This window comes from Vulpes lagopus, chromosome 7 (genome assembly GCF_018345385.1).
Source record: "Vulpes lagopus strain Blue_001 chromosome 7, ASM1834538v1, whole genome shotgun sequence".
Classification (NCBI taxonomy): Eukaryota; Metazoa; Chordata; class Mammalia; order Carnivora; family Canidae; genus Vulpes; species Vulpes lagopus.
Window position 1 is genome coordinate 7,110,481 of NC_054830.1, and position 15,497 is coordinate 7,125,977.

Genomic DNA, 15,497 nt, shown 5'->3' on the forward strand with positions numbered 1-15,497 from the left:
AGTAGGTCATAATAGCAGAGCCCTCATGAAGGAGAGCAGTGCCTTTATAAGAAGAGAAGACTGGGGGGCGGGGGGCGGGGGTGGCTCAGTGGTTTGCCTTTGGCTCAGGTCATGATCCCAGGGTCCTGGGATTGAGTCCCACATCAGGGTCCCTGTGGGGAGCCTGCTTCTCCCTCTGACTGTGTCTCTGCCTCTCTCTGTGTGTCTCTCATGAATAAATAAATACAATCTTTAAAAAAAAAGAGAGAGAGAGACCTAGTCTCTCTCTCTCCTTCCCTCCCTCCCTCCCTGTTCCTGTCTCCCTATTCCTGTCTCTCTCTCTCCCCCTCTCCCTCTCTGTCCCCCTCTCCCCCCCACACCCCGCCATGTGAGGACACAGAGAGAAGACAGCTGTCTGCAAACCAGAGAATCCTCACCAGAATCCAACCATGCTAATGCTCTGATCTCAGACTTCCAGCATCCAAAACTGTGAGAAAATAAATTTCTGTTGTCTAAGCCACCCTGTCTAGAGTATTTTTGTTACAACTGAGCTAAGATACTGACTGACGCTGGCTAAGATACCAACGTCAACTTAACCAACACACCGTGCCTTCTGTTACATATTGCACAACGCCCAAAAGCCACGGACTGGTCTTGGCTACGAGGCTTTGCTCTAACTCATGAACTCCCGCTCCAATCCGTTGCCTTCTATTCTTAGGTATGGTGCCTTGAGTTTATTCCCAAATCTGTTTATGTCAGTTGCCCTTGCTATTGGAGTCACGTGACTTCAAGAAAGTTTACAACAACCGACGGAACGACGGAACGCAGAAGGGAAAAGGAGAGACGTCTACCAAATCTAAGTTAAATGAAAAAGGCTCAACAAAAAGGGAAGTCACTAAAAAAAGTTGCTGTCAAATGAGGCATGCACAAGATAACTGCCAGATGGAGATGACAAAAGTGTGGGACTCTGGAAGCATTCTGCACTCAGATTTCTTCCAAAGTGCCTAAGTTTCTGTTCCACTTTATATAAACCCAAACTATAAATCTTCAGTGATGTAATGTGGGTGTGGTTTAGGCAGAAAGATATGTCTAATCAGCAGCCTCATCCATCAAAAAAATTGGCAAACCAATGTACATTTTTATATAAGCACATTTTATTGTAGGTTATAATGCAAGATATGTCAGATATGGATTTTTTTTGTGTGTGATTCTCTTCCTTACTGGCTTGCTTTGAACCAGCCTCCATCACGTCAAATAAAAAGGATCCTATAGTTTTATTATCAAAATTATCGACGTTAATTATATATAATATATATAATATATATATATTATTATAATCAAACTGATAAGGTAAAGACAACTGGTATCACCATTTTACAGTGAAGCAAGTGGGCTCAAGAGACTTGCTAGAGGTCACTCAAAAGATAAGGAATGGGTATTTGAACTCAAGTCTGGTACCAAAGCTCACGTCTTACGCTGTCTCTTAGTGACCCAGGGGGTGGACAGCTCACTCCCCTAGACCACAGGCCGGCCCTCTAGATGTTAATCAATCTCTGAATGCTTCTTTGCCCATCCTCAACCCCTAGCTTCTTACCTTAGGGCCTGGACGTCCTGGGTAACCCGGGAGACCTGGCACCCCAAGCTTGCCCTGCAGAGATATTATGGGACAAAGGTCGGAGATTGCAATATGAAGGTCAGAAAAGGGCAGGATGGCTGAGGCATGGTGACGGGGCAACAGGGCGAGATTCAGAGAAACATGAGTTCAAGTCTTGGCTCCTGCCTGCTAGGGACATGTCTTTGGGCAATTCATTTTATTCTACTCTCTTCCAAATTTCAGTTTCCTTGTCTGTAAAATGTGGATAAAAATGCCTGTTGCCTGTGGTGGTTATGGGGATACCGTGCATGAAATTACTCTGTAATGCTGAGTTAAGGAATTGGAGATGGTAAGTGTGGTAGCAGCCTCCTGAGGGTGGAGATAAAAGAGCCAAGGGCAGAAGGCAAAGGGCCAGGGAACATCTTGGCTGCAGGACAGAAAGCTGGAGAGGAGACTGGAGAGGGTGACCAAGGTCCATTCACCTTCTCCCCAGCTGAGCCTGGGGGCCCCTCCTCGCCAGCCAGCCCCTCCTGTCCCTTTAGCCCTTCTGGACCATCCTCTCCCCGGGGTCCGGGGGGTCCGGGGTGCCCCTGGAATAGAAAGGAGGAGTCAGATCCTGTGTCACTCCTGCTCCCTCCAGCCCCCTGTCTTAGCCCTGGCACCACCACCCTCACTGTCTTCCCCAAGCTCCCCAGAACCACTAGATCCCTCATCTGGAAGTCATCTTACCCGATCTCCTTTAGGCCCCCCATCGCCCTTGAAGCCAGGAAAGCCATCCTCTCCCTGGGTAAGAGAGTGTAGAGGTCAGAGGTCAGGGTTTTAGGGAAGGGACACAACTGAGAGTCCCAGTATTAGGGTTCCTCCCACCCAAGAACCTCCCTTCTCACCTGCTCTCCTTTCTCCCCCTGGAGGCCCCGGTTGCCAGAGGTACCCTGAAAAAAAAGATCTCAAGTCTCTCCCCTCCTAAAGAAGGGCCCTCCACCTCAGTCCTCTCCCCCAGAACAGTCAGGACAGTCCCCAAAGGATACTGGACAGGAGTGGAAGGGGGCAGCCTCAGAGGAAATGACCTTTCCCCAAAGCCTGCTGGTGTGGTGTGCAAGAGGCTGCTCCTCTCCACCCCTCTTCCCACTGGCAACCTCCCAAGGTCATCTGTGTGGGGGTGTGCAAGGAAGGCCAAATTTCCGAGTAATTGATTCCAATCTCCCGGGGACACTGTGTCCACAGTTTCTTCTGGCAGGGGAGAGAGGATGAACATTCCAGGCCCCAGTCTCATTCTAAAGGCAAAGGAATGTTCCCCATTGTGCTGGCTACAATGCGACTCTGTGCCTGGCAACAAGGCGAGTCTGTGCTTAGCTACAACGAGGCTGCTCAGTTCAAGCCCAGGTGCCCAAACCCTGGGCTTGGGTTGCAGTGAAAACTGCACGGCTACAATGTGAGCTCAGGGACTATAATGAAATTGCACTTGGAAGCAACACCACCACACCACCGTGTTTTGACAATAGCATGATTGTCTCTAGCCACAGAGAGACACAATGTGACTGAGCTCAGAGACTATAATGAAATTGCACTTGGATGCAACACAACTGTGTTTCGAGAACAGCATGACTGTCTGCAACCACAGGGGGATTCACTCGACCACAGTGTAACCAAGCTTAGGCTACCGGGATTCTCTGACCCTGGCTAACCCAGACTCAGTTACAACGTAGGCTTTAACTATACGTAACTTTGCCCGGTTACAACGTTAACTCCGAGACTGGCCACCCATAGGACTCTGTGGCCAACTACAATAGAGCCACCTCCTCAGTCACAGTGTAACTGAGCTCGCCTACAATGCAAAAATGTGATGAGCTGCCTCTTGGCTACCACCAAACTCTTAGACCACAGGTACCATACTTGGCTTCGGTGTATCTGGACTCATATACACGTGAATTCCAATGTCCCCGACTGTGGTCAACAGTATAGCCCTTGACCTCGCCCAGCAATTCTGCGCTTGAGGATCCCATGGCTCTGCGCTTGAGTTAAAATCCAGCTGCTTGGGCAGCCCGGGTGGCTCAGTGGTTTAGCGCCGCCTTCGGCCCAGGGCATGATCCTGGGGTCCTGGGATCGAGTCCCATGTCAGGCTCCCTGCATGGAGCCTGCTTCTCCCTCTGCCTGTGTCTCTGCCTCTGTGTGTGTGTGTGTGTGTCTGTCTGTCTCTCATGAATAAATAAATAAAATCTTAAAAAAAAAAAAATCCAGCTGTTTGTTTCACTATGGTGTGTTGACCTATTTACAGTGAAATAGGTCCAGCCTTCTGATAGGCCTAACCATTCTCAACCACAAGGCGACAACTACACTGCAATATTTCTTCCCTCTGGCTGTTGAGCTCCACGTAATGCACACACCTCTATATATTGTCACTCAGATTGAAACCCCACACCCACCACACCTCTCCTGGCAGACTAATACCCCTCACCATACATGCACACATATCTCACAGCTGGTTCCTTGGAGCCAATGCCAATGACTCATCCCTACCTGCAGGTCCCAAGTATCACGTACCTTCACACCCCGAGGTCCAGGATAGCCCGGGGGTCCTGCTGACCCTGGTGGACCCTGAGATGGAGATAAGATCAGTGCCATCCTGTTCTTCCCCCCTTAGTGTTTCCAGTGCTCTCATCTCTCTCCCCATGAGTCCTGCCCACCAACCCTCAACCCCAATCCAGCCTCTTCCCAGGCCACTCACCTGGGCCCCTTTCTCTCCTGTGGGGCCCTCATGGCCTGGGTGACCCTGGAGAAAGAAGTTGTCAGAGACCAAGATTTGCCATCCAAATTCCCAAGCCTCTCCCTTCTGCCTGGCACCCAGTTCTCACCGGAGGGCCATCAGATCCCGGGACGCCTGGAATTCCTGGGTTTCCAGGGGGACCCTGAAAGAAGATGCACAGCAGGGGGAGATGAGGGTCTCAGAGTCTGGCAAACCAGCAGGAACAGCCTTACTCAGACATGCAGCTACTTGGGTCACAGAGTCAGCAAACCCCACAGGCTAGGAAATTTCCTAGCTCTGCCCAGTCTTGCTGGGTGACCCTGGGCAAGCCCCCTTCCCTCTCTGAACCTCAGAAATCCTCCATCTCTGGGAGAGTTGAGACAAGGGAGGTAAAAAAACAGTGTGTGGGGGGACTCCCCAGCCACATCCTTTCTTTAGAAGCGCCTCTGTCTTCATCTGAAGAGAGGTGGGCGAAGGCAGGCATGGGGTGACGCCCTATGTTCTACGAATAGTTGACAGGTCCAGAAGTGGGTACCTTGTTCCAACTAAGCCAATCAGATTTTCTTCTGAAATTTGGGGGTAATATCTCACTTTATAGAAACTATGATCAGATGGATTTGGGTAAAGAAACTATAAAGTCAAGAGGGGTTGGGAGCTGAAATTATGATTAAAGCAGCACAAAATCATGTAGAAATAGAACTTCGGGGTGAGACCAGACTAAGACATATGCAAAAAGAAGCCTGTCTACTGGGGGAGATGGAACAAAGATGACACCACAGGGCCCCAAAGAAAGGGCTTTCCTGGCCCATAGGTCTTGCCAATATTTCTGATGACTAGCATCTGTGAGTTCCCCTAAATCCTGAGGATATCCCCTTCTGTGATCTAGCTTTTATGGATTTCTGTTTCTCCCAACCAACCCTTCCCCAACAATGATACTTTTTTAAGATTCTGGGCTTGTTTAAAGAATGCTGCAATTTATCATTATCCAGATCTAATAAAAGGGCCCTGGTGGGAGGCTTTTCCTGCAGACAGAGTTGAAGGAAGAAGACGGGAGAGGATGGTGGGAGGTGGGGCTGTCACTCACCTTCTCCCCAGGAGTGCCAATAGGTCCCTGAGGGCCAGGGAGTCCCTGGGGATATAAAAAAAGAGAAGGTGAAGGTGGAACGCCTGGGTGGCTCAGTTGGTTAAGCATCTGACTCTTGATTTCAGCAGGTCATGATCTCAGGTCATGAGATTGAGTCCTGCATTGGACTCTGCGTTGAGCATGGAGCCTATTTAAGATTCTCTCTCCTTCTGCCCCTACCCTGCTTGCTCTCTGCTCTCTCTCTCTCTCTTTTAAAAAAAAAAAAAAAAGGTGGGGGAGGGGGGAGGAAGGCATGAGAAATGGGTAGTGAGCTGGGAAGTGGGAAGCTCAGGGGTGGCCTATGACCTCGGCTGACAACTGCCACCCCCCAATTATTAAAAATGGTGGCTCAAACCTGGGACCCAGGATTTCCCTGCTGTCCTGGAGGGCCTGGTTCTCCTGGAGGACCCTGGGGAGAAAGTGGGGGTGCTGTGAAGCTAGAAGGGATCACAGTGTTGAAGTGTCAGTGAAGTTGAAATGAGGGTCATAGGAGTGGACAGGGATATGGATGGATGATCATGGGGTCAGGGCATCAGAAAGTGTTTAAGGTCAAAAGGCAGAACACATACCACATTTCCTTTGGCTCCTGGAGCACCATCAATTCCAACTACACCCTGGGGGAGGAGAGGGTGTGAGACCCGGGCAGATACCACACAGGAGCCTAAGTCTGAGACACTGAGAGGCACAGGTGGAAAGATGAGTGGGCAGAGAAACCAGGTAACAGGAATGGACACGCAGAGGGGACAGTGGTGAGAAAAGGACAAGCAGGGATGTGGACAGATAGTGACATTCTCACCGGGCGTCCCAGGGGACCAGGGGAGCCTCTAGGGCCGATCAGTCCTCGGGGGCCCTGCAAGGAGGTAGGAGCATTATTCCAGCATCAGTCCTCTGAGGCCCTCTCAATTGTGACTCCTTCCCTTGTGCCAAGCAAGAGGGCCAGAGGTCCCTGATACTCACTGGCTCCCCAGCTTGGCCAGTGGGCCCCGGAGGTCCTTCTGCTCCCTGTGGGAAAGCGTTCATCACTTGGTGAGTAGGGAGAAAACACTCAGAAAACCGACTTGGCTCATCTAGCCAGACACTTCCAAGGGATCCCAGAGTCAGTGCTTGAGGCAGTAACCAATAGACTGAGCACATGTGGTTCAGTCCAGGCCCCTGATCCCAATCCTGGACCTGCAATCCTGAGTCTCACCTACTAACTCTGGTACTAGCCCCCAGCCCTCAATCTATCTTTTAGAGCCCCACGGAGGCTCCTGACCCTCCAGCACAGACCCTCGCCTCTCATCCTGTCCCTCGAATACTCTATTCCTCTCTGACTCTCATTCTGACTTTCTAGCTTCTAGACCATTCTCTTTCCTCAAACTTACCTTCTTACCATCCTCTCCTGGGGGGCCAGGTTGTCCCACATGGCCAAAGTCACCCTGGAGTTAGGAGTAGAGGGGAGTTCAGAGCATAAATGTGGGGGATAGAAACTAACCCCCCAGGAAAGGAAATGAGACATAAGGGATAAGAGCTCACACACAGGCATGGAGGCTCTGATACTGGGGGGTGGAGAGGGAGCCGTGAATATCAGGGGGCTTGATAAGGGGGGGGGCCCTCACACACTCACCCTTTGGCCCTTCTCACCAGGCAGCCCTGGCAGGCCATCAAAGCCCCGATCACCCTGCACAAAGAGACACCACCTGAACCCCGAATCCTGGACCTGATAATCCCTCCAAGTCCCAACCCTGATCTTATCACCTACCTTAGGTCCTGTGTCCCCTGGAAGGCCCCGAGCCCCATCTGCTCCAGAGCGGCCCTATCAGGGAGATGACAGCATCAAGATAATCTGTTACTGTTTGTTTTTTGTTTTTCAGATTTTATTTTATTCATTCCTGAGAGACACGGGGGGGGGGGGGCAGAGACACAGGCAGAGACACAGGCATAGGGAGAAGCAGGCTCCATACAGGGAGCCCCATGTGGGACTCGACCCTGGGACTCCAGGATCACACCCCAGGCCAAAGGCAGGCACTAAACTGCTGAGCCACCCAGGGATCCCCACCTGTTACTATTTGTTGAGTACTTTCCTCATGAAGAATCCTGGGGGATTCTCTGTGTACCAGTTTAACCTCCCCAATATATCTCAAACCTGTCCCTTATTTTTTATCTCCAGGCTTTCTGCTCTAGTCCATGTCACCACCATCACAAAAAATAAAATCTTCAGTCTCCATTAAATGTCCAGTTCTGTGTTCCTCATTGCATTTTTTTTTATTTTTATTTTTTATTTATTTATGATAGTCACAGAGAGAGAGAGAGAGGCAGAGACACAAGCAGGCTCCATACACCGGGAGCCCGACGTGGGATTCGATCCCCGGTCTCCAGGATCGCGCCCTGGGCCAAAGGCAGGCACCAAACCGCTGCGCCACCCAGGGATCCCGTCCTCATTGCATTTAAAACCATCTGGAGTTATCTGGTTCATCACCTCCCTCAGTGATCCAGTCCTTTTTTTTTTTTTTTTTTTTTTTTTAAGATTTTATTTATTCATGAGAGACACACAGAGAGGGGGTGGGGGTGGCAGAGACACAGGCAGAGGGAGAAGCACGCTCCATGCAGGGAGCCCGATGTGGGACTCGATCCTGGGTCTCCAGGATCATGCCCGGGGCTGAAGGCGGCGCTAAACCGCTGAGCCACCTGGGCTGCCTCCGTCTTTTCTTCTGCACATACTGTTCCCTCTACTTGGAATACCCTTCCTTTCCTGTTTACCCAGTTATACCTCAGATCTCAGTTCTAGCATCATTCCATCTAGAAAGTCCTCCTTGACTCTGTGACCTGGCCAGATACCTTTGTGACACCCTCAGTAGAGCTGCCATTCTTCATCCTCCATGCCCTTATCCCACTAATGACACCAGCAGACCTGGGGGCATGGAGCTGAGGCTCCTATTGGGGGTTGAGGGATGGAGGAGGGATGATCTAAATACCTACAAGTTACTCACCATCTTTCCCTCCCGGCCAGGAGGCCCAAGAGGTCCCTGAAGGCCTCGGGGACCCTAGAAAAGAAAAAAAAAAAAAAAGGAGGAAGAAATTAAGAATAAGAAAGAAGAAGGACTTGTCTTATTTTATTTTAAAGATTTTTATTTATTTATTTATTTGAGAGAGAGACAGCGTGCACATCAGCAGGGGAGGGAGGGGCAGAAGGAGAAGCAGACTCCCCGCTGAGCAGAAAGCCCCGATCCAGAACTCAATCCCAGGACCCAGGGATCTTGACCTGAGCCAAAGGCAGATGCTTAAGAGACTGAGCCACCCGGGCGCCCAGGAAGATCTTATTTTAAATCATTCTCTCGGAAGGGCAGTAATTGCAAAGGTCTTCTCAGCCTCTGTCATTGTCCTCAAATAGCACTTTATTCTGTGGCTCTGGGAAAAGACCCTTCCCATCCAGTCCTGTCCCCATTGCCACCAATCTCACCTGTGGCCCTATGTCTCCCATCTCTCCTTTCTGACCCGGATACCCAGGGAGACCCTTGGGGAAAGAGAGATAAGATACTGTAGTTAGAAGAAGGTTCCTCCCTCCACTGATGCATCCCCCTCCCCCATACAGGCTCCTTACTCACCACAGGGCCTGGGCGCCCAGTGAGCCCTACTGGACCAGGGGGACCTTTCATAGACAGCTGGAAAGATGGAGGGGAACAGAACTTCAGGTCTTGCACAAAGCCCCAACACCCTCCCAAAAGGCATCTTCAGGAGACAAACATCCACCTGTCTCCTGACCAGCCTTCATTATCCTCCACCCCTGTACTCTCTCTCTCTCTCTCTCTCTCTTTTTTTTTTTTTAAGATTTTATTTATTTATTCATGAGAGACAGAGAGAGAAAGAGAGAGAGGGGCAGAGGGAAAAGCAGGCTCCACACAGGGAGCCCGACATGGGACTTGATCCCAGGTCTCCAGGATCACACCCCGGGCTGCAGGCAGCGCTAAACCACTGCGCCACCGGGGCTGCCCCTGTTACTCTCTCAATGTCCTCCCATTATCCCTTGTTGGTCCCTGATTATCCTCCACTCACCTGAGCCTGTTGCAGTACTGCCTGAGCCTGGGCTTGCTGGAAGGAGACTGGAGGTCCTTTGAGGGAGCTGCTTGCAAACTGGAACTAGGGGACAGCTAATCATGAGGGAAGCCCAAGGAGAGGCCCCCTCCTGGGTCAGGAGTACACCCCCCAAGGATGTGCCACCCTATCTCCCTCTTACCGGCATCATGATCACAGTCCCTGGTAGACCCCGGATCCCATCGATGCCAGGCATTCCTGGGAGGCCAGCAGGACCCTGAGAGAAGGAGAGACACAGACAGGGATGGAGGTAGAAAGGTGGACAGAGGCAGAGGTGAGAGAAATGGAGGGGAGAGATACGGAGACATAGGGAGAAAGATAGAGATGAAAGGTACTCAGGGATAGGAGACAGATGAAAGAGAAAAAGCAAGGGAAGGCCCCCAGAGAAAGAAGAGGGGAGACAGGTGAATGGATGAGGTCAATGTCAGCTTCAGCATGATGTCCTCAGTCCCTGCCTCTCGGATCCATGTTCAGGCATACAAGTTCCCAACCTCAGCTTCATAGCCTGAAACCTCACTTCCCCAGAAGGATATAACCCAGAGGGAGTTTCTTACCGGCAGACCAGGGTCTCCAGGGAATCCTGGGGGGCCAGGAGGGCCTGAGGGGCCAACGACCCCCTGTTGGGGACAGAGGAACAGAGGTCATAAGAAGTGCAAAGCTTGAGCCAAGTTGACTTTTAATCCACCACTGACCCTGACCCCATGCAGACCTCCTTATCCATCACTGAGCCATACCTGGCCCCTCAATACTATACTGACCCACATCGACCCCCCCACACACACTTTACACCCCAACTCTTATTTTGATTCATCCTTTGAGCTTCAATCATGCAATAATCTTTTAATGATATGGCAACATTATACCCCAACCCTCCACCCCAGGGGCTCAAACACTCCAACTAGAAGAGAAGGAAAGAGGGGAATGCAGCCATGACTCACTCGGGGTCCTGGGGCTCCTGGAGGTCCCTCAAACTTCTGTCCCTGAGAGAGAAATGAGTGTGACCCTCATCCTGGCCCAAACCCCTCTACCTTCTCCTAGCCCCAGACCTCTCACCTGTTCAATCACTGCCGGCTCTCCTTTTGCTCCTTTCTCTCCACCACCCTGGGGGCCGGGAAATGAAGAGAAAAGAGAAATGAGTCCTGGCCACGATCAAGGAGAAGAGTGTGGACTTTGGAGCGTGCTATGGTTTCCTAATCCCAGAGTTGTCTCTCACTAGCTGAGTGATGGAGAGCAACTTATTCAACCCCCATGGCCTCACTGGCAGAGTCAGTAGATGAATGATAATTGTATATATCCCACAGGAGGAAGAATAAATTAAAACAATGGTCAGCACATAACAAGCATTCAGCCTAAGTTGGCTATGATTATTCCCCTCCTCCCCTGTCCAACACCAGGGCTAGAACCTGAGCCCAATCCCTTGGCTCAGGGCAGCATCACTCTGCTGATGATTTCCAAGTCTTTATCTCCAGCCTAGACCATGTCCCTTGAACTCCAGAAGCATCTAACCAATCCCCCACTTGACATCTCCACTTGGATGCCAAGCAGGGGTTGCCAATTTAGCACATCCAAAATGAGATCCTAAGACTATCCACGTGGTCTTCCTTTAGGCTTCTCCATTTTACTCACAGTTGCCACCATGCATCTACCAAGTCATCCTTGCATCTTTCTCCATCTCCAGTAGCAAAACCAAAATAGAGTATGGTCCAAATCTGTCCACTTCTCCCAATCCCCACCACCACCGCCCTCATCCAGGTCACCAGGCTATTGCTGCAGAGACTACTGGTTTCCCTGCTGCCCCTCTGGCTCCCCCTACAGTCCATATGCTGTTCAGCAGCCAGAAGGAGCTTTTATTTTTTATTTATTTTTTTTTTTAATTTTTATTCATTTATGATAGTCACACAGAGAGCGAGAGAGAGGCAGAGACACAGGCAGAGGGAGAAGCAGGCTCCATGCACCGGGAGCCCGACGTGGGATTCGATCCTGGGTCTCCAGGATCGCGCCCTGGGCCAAAGGCAGGCGCCAAACCGCTGCGCCACCCAGGGATCCCCAGAAGGAGCTTTTAAAGCTCCAAGTCAGATCATGCTCCGCTTCAAGTGGCTTCTTATCATGCTTGGACTAAAAGCCAAAGGCACCATCCTACCCACAGAGCCATCCATTAACACAGTTCCTGTCACATTAGCATCATGCTAATATTTGTCGACTACAGTGTGGTGGTGGGAAGTCATTCTAGGCAAGATTAAAGAGAAGGCAAAAGAGAAAATGCAGTATGTGGCTCCAGGCAGGAGTCTCTGCCATCCCCTATCCTCACCACCCCCCCCCCCCCCACACACACACACAACCCAAACCCTGAGGCTTACAGGAAAGATTTGGAACTGTGTCTGTGATGGCTGTTCTGCTGCCCGGAAGTCGGGGCCCATGGTGGGGCCATCTCCTTCTTGGTCCTCTTTGGCTAACTTAGTCTTCAGGGTCCTTAGTTCGGTTCCATTGTCAGGATCCAGGCCCCCCTGAGGACATTGGGACAGACCAAAGTTTGCACCTGGACTCCTCATTGTCTGCCACCACCATTGCCCCAGGACTTTCTCTTCCAGACCCGTTCACTTCCCACTGACCTCTAGCATGGTGGCATTGAGGCCAATGGTCACAGTGGTGGTGATGACCAAAGGTGTAGAAGTCGGAGGCAGAGTTGAAGCTGGTGTCTCTGTATTAGGGATGTCAGTGAAGGTCTGCAGCAGGAACAGGAACATCAGGTCTAGGATCAGTCCAATAAAGACAAAAGGAGGAGGCAGGCTCTGTACCCCCCCCCCCAGGAATGCCTAGTCTGGGGAAGGGAACAAAGGAGGATTCCCCAAAACATCAAAGGGGTGTAAAGTAGGGGGCTGGCCAGTGGAGGCAAATGTGTGCTGACTGGACCAGAACAGCCAGCAGGGGGAGGCCTCTTGTGTGGAAGAAGAGCAAGGCTGGGCCAGGTCTGGGACACCTGGAAGGCAAAGGGGGGCTGGCTCCAGAGCCCAGTGATTACAGTCAAGATCCAGTACTCAGGGCCAGACTCCTGGAAGCCTATCCCATGTGTCTTCTCCCAAGGCAGAGCTCAGTGGTCAGCCAGCCAGGCTATAATCAGAGAGGCTTGGACAGCTGCAGAAGAATTTGGTCAAGGGCACAAAGAGGGTGGTAGAGGCCCAGGTGAGGAGCTGGGGCTGAGGAAGGACTTGGGGAGGGATTCTTTTGCTGGGCCTGAGTGATCATTTCTTTCTTTCCACTAATGCTGAGAACAGATGTAGTGCAGCCAGTGACTCTCCTCCAACCAGGGACCTCAGCCAATGGCCCGTACCAAGGATGCCTACCCAGTGACCCACGGGCTAATGATCCCTATTAATGACCTCCTATTATTCCTACAACCAGTGACCCATTAGTAACTCCAGTAACTCCAATTAATGACGCCCATCAATAACCCCTCACTAATGATCCCCACTAAGGGACTTAAACAATAACCTCCCCAACTAATAACTCACATCATTGCCTTGGAGGACTCCCAGACCTGGCCCAGCCTTGTTCTTCTTCCACACAAGAGGCCTCCCCCTGCTGGCTGTTCTGGTCCAGTCAGCACACATTTGCCTCCACTGGCCAGCCCCCTACTTTACACCCCTTTGATGTTTTTTGGGAATCCTCTTTTGTTCCCCTCCCCAGACTAGGCATTCCTGGGTGGGGGGAGCAGAACCTGCCTCCTCCTTTTATCTTTATTGGACTGATCCTAGACCTGATGTTCCTGTTCCTGCTGCAGACCTTCACTGACATCCCAGCAGTTATTCCCATAACCAGTGACCCATCAGTGGCCCCCTAGTCAATGATTCGAACCAATTATTCTCCCATCCAGTGACCTCCCCAACCAATGACCCCAACTAGTGATCTCCTCCACAATAAGCACTAGCTAGTGGCCCCTCAACTAATAAGCCCCACCAGTGACCCCTTAATCAATCATTCCCCTAATCTGTGATCCTCCAACAATGAACACCTGTGAGTGAGCCCAACTAGTGACCCCCCCCCCAAGTAGTAATTTCACTAATCAATGACCCATCAATGACTTTCCAACTTTTAACCCATCAGGGACTCCCAAACCAATGACCTCATCCATGACTCCCTGAAAGTCATTCCTTCAACAGGTGATTCTGTTGGTGATGCCACTAATACCTTCTAATCAGTGGTCCCCCACTGATGATCTGCCTTCCCAAATAATGATCCCCAGCAATGACCTCCCACCATTAAACCTAGACCAGTGACACCAGTAACACCAACACAGGTCTCTATCAATGACTTCCAACAATGACTTCCACCTAAGAACCTCCCAAACATTGACTTCAATCAATATCTCCCTAAAATGACCTCCCAACCAGCAATCTCTGTCATGGAAGCCAAATACTGCCCCCTAATTAGACTCTCCCAATGAATAATCCTCATCAATGACCCCAATGAGTCAACCCCGAGCAATGACACTCTAACTAATGAACCCATCATTCACCGAAGCTCATGGCTGCTCTTAAACAGTAGCCCTAATCAAGAACCCCTTAATAATAAGGTACTCTTCTGGGTGTACCCCCTTCCTCCAGCTCCCGAAACTGGATGTTTGGGGAGCAGAGATGGGAAAACTCATAAGACACAACCAGCCTCCACCCCCCTACACACACATAGTTATCAGTCAGCTGAGAGAAGTCAAAGGTCAGGGATTGGAGACCAAGGGCAGAAAATTTGGATAAGGCACCAGCAGTCAGTGGGAATCAGAGACCAGAGGTCAGGCAAAGAGCAGAGGTGAGTGGCTGCAGATCCCTTACCTGGTTCTCCAGGGACCCAGGTGGACTTGGTGTCAAACTTTCCTTATTCTTCTTCTTCCTGCCCTTCCCCTTACGGCCTCGCCCTTTTTTCTTTCCTTTTCCCTTCCCCTTCCGTCGAGGGGGAGGAGTTTCTGGCTCACTTTGGGGGACCTGGGAAGAGGATCCCCATCAGGTCCAGAGCCCCATGATGAAGGCCTCATTGCTCAGTCATCTGGGACCTTGCTGGCACAAGGCCTATCAGTCTTACGTTTTGAAACCAGGGCTCACTCAGCCCTGTGACCCAAGGTCAATTATATGATCTGGAGCTAGGAGTCACTCAGTTATGTGACCTAAGTCAAGGTCACTCATGCCTAGGATATATATATTTTTTTAAGATTTTATTTATTTATTCATGAGAGACACAGAGAGAGAAGCAGAGACACAGGCAGAGGGAGAAGCAGGGTCCCTGAGGGAAGCCCAATATCAGACTCCATCCCAGGACCCCAGGGCCACGCCCTGAGCCCAAGGCAGATGCTCAACCACTGAGCTACCCCGGCGTCCCATGCCTAAGATATTTTTGAGGGCAAGAGTCACTTGGTATCATGAATAGGGGTCAGAATTCACTCATTCCTGAGACCAGGAGCCAGCAATGACTCAGCCTGTGACTTCAGGACAAGCCCCTCACTCACCCCTGTGGCTATAGGATCCAGGTTGTCACAGCCAGGAAGGTACCTCTCACAGGCCTGGAAGGCAGCCTGAGGATCTGGGCTTATCAGCAACTCCTGAACATCTCCCTGGGGAGAGGATGGGGGTCAGGGAAGGGAGCCACAGGCTGACTCTGACACCCCATTCCAAGCACCAAGGCTTGGTATTTCTCTACCCAGAGCACCCTAAGTATAAGGAGGGGGTGGCCCCACCACTGCCCCAGCAATCCCTCTGCCCCTCAAAATTGAGAGGAGGAGATTCTATCATTGTCAACACCAAATCACAATCACAAACCATACCCCACAACATCTGGCCCATCAGAGGCACATTGATTCCTTTCCTCTCAGATACATGGTGACACCTAATATGTGTCAGGTGCTCTCCAAAGCTTTGGGGACAAGGAGGGGAATAAGACGGATGTGAGCCCTGGCCCACTGGAGGGGTCACATATCACAACACACAGCACAATCACGAGTAAAA

The 15,497-nt window shown here is 50.9% G+C and overlaps 1 protein-coding gene across 1 annotated transcript in view; it reads right to left on the bottom strand.

The window, feature by feature from the left end:
• COL5A3 (collagen type V alpha 3 chain) overlaps positions 1-15,497 on the bottom strand; it is a 37,794-nt gene that overhangs the window by 17,296 nt on the left and 5,001 nt on the right. The window contains exons 5-31 of the mRNA XM_041761734.1: positions 15,002-15,106; positions 14,334-14,483; positions 12,120-12,233; positions 11,868-12,014; positions 10,564-10,611; positions 10,449-10,490; positions 10,065-10,127; positions 9,653-9,727; positions 9,472-9,555; positions 9,024-9,080; positions 8,879-8,932; positions 8,409-8,462; positions 7,181-7,234; positions 7,046-7,099; positions 6,804-6,857; positions 6,397-6,441; positions 6,236-6,289; positions 6,009-6,053; positions 5,795-5,848; positions 5,401-5,445; positions 4,426-4,479; positions 4,299-4,343; positions 4,115-4,168; positions 2,461-2,505; positions 2,303-2,356; positions 2,056-2,163; positions 1,574-1,627 (exon numbers count right to left, since the gene is read on the bottom strand). Of these exons, the coding sequence (XP_041617668.1) occupies positions 1,574-1,627; positions 2,056-2,163; positions 2,303-2,356; positions 2,461-2,505; positions 4,115-4,168; positions 4,299-4,343; positions 4,426-4,479; positions 5,401-5,445; positions 5,795-5,848; positions 6,009-6,053; positions 6,236-6,289; positions 6,397-6,441; positions 6,804-6,857; positions 7,046-7,099; positions 7,181-7,234; positions 8,409-8,462; positions 8,879-8,932; positions 9,024-9,080; positions 9,472-9,555; positions 9,653-9,727; positions 10,065-10,127; positions 10,449-10,490; positions 10,564-10,611; positions 11,868-12,014; positions 12,120-12,233; positions 14,334-14,483; positions 15,002-15,106 (1,812 nt within the window). The remainder of the gene's footprint in view (positions 1-1,573; positions 1,628-2,055; positions 2,164-2,302; positions 2,357-2,460; positions 2,506-4,114; positions 4,169-4,298; positions 4,344-4,425; positions 4,480-5,400; positions 5,446-5,794; positions 5,849-6,008; positions 6,054-6,235; positions 6,290-6,396; positions 6,442-6,803; positions 6,858-7,045; positions 7,100-7,180; positions 7,235-8,408; positions 8,463-8,878; positions 8,933-9,023; positions 9,081-9,471; positions 9,556-9,652; positions 9,728-10,064; positions 10,128-10,448; positions 10,491-10,563; positions 10,612-11,867; positions 12,015-12,119; positions 12,234-14,333; positions 14,484-15,001; positions 15,107-15,497) is intronic.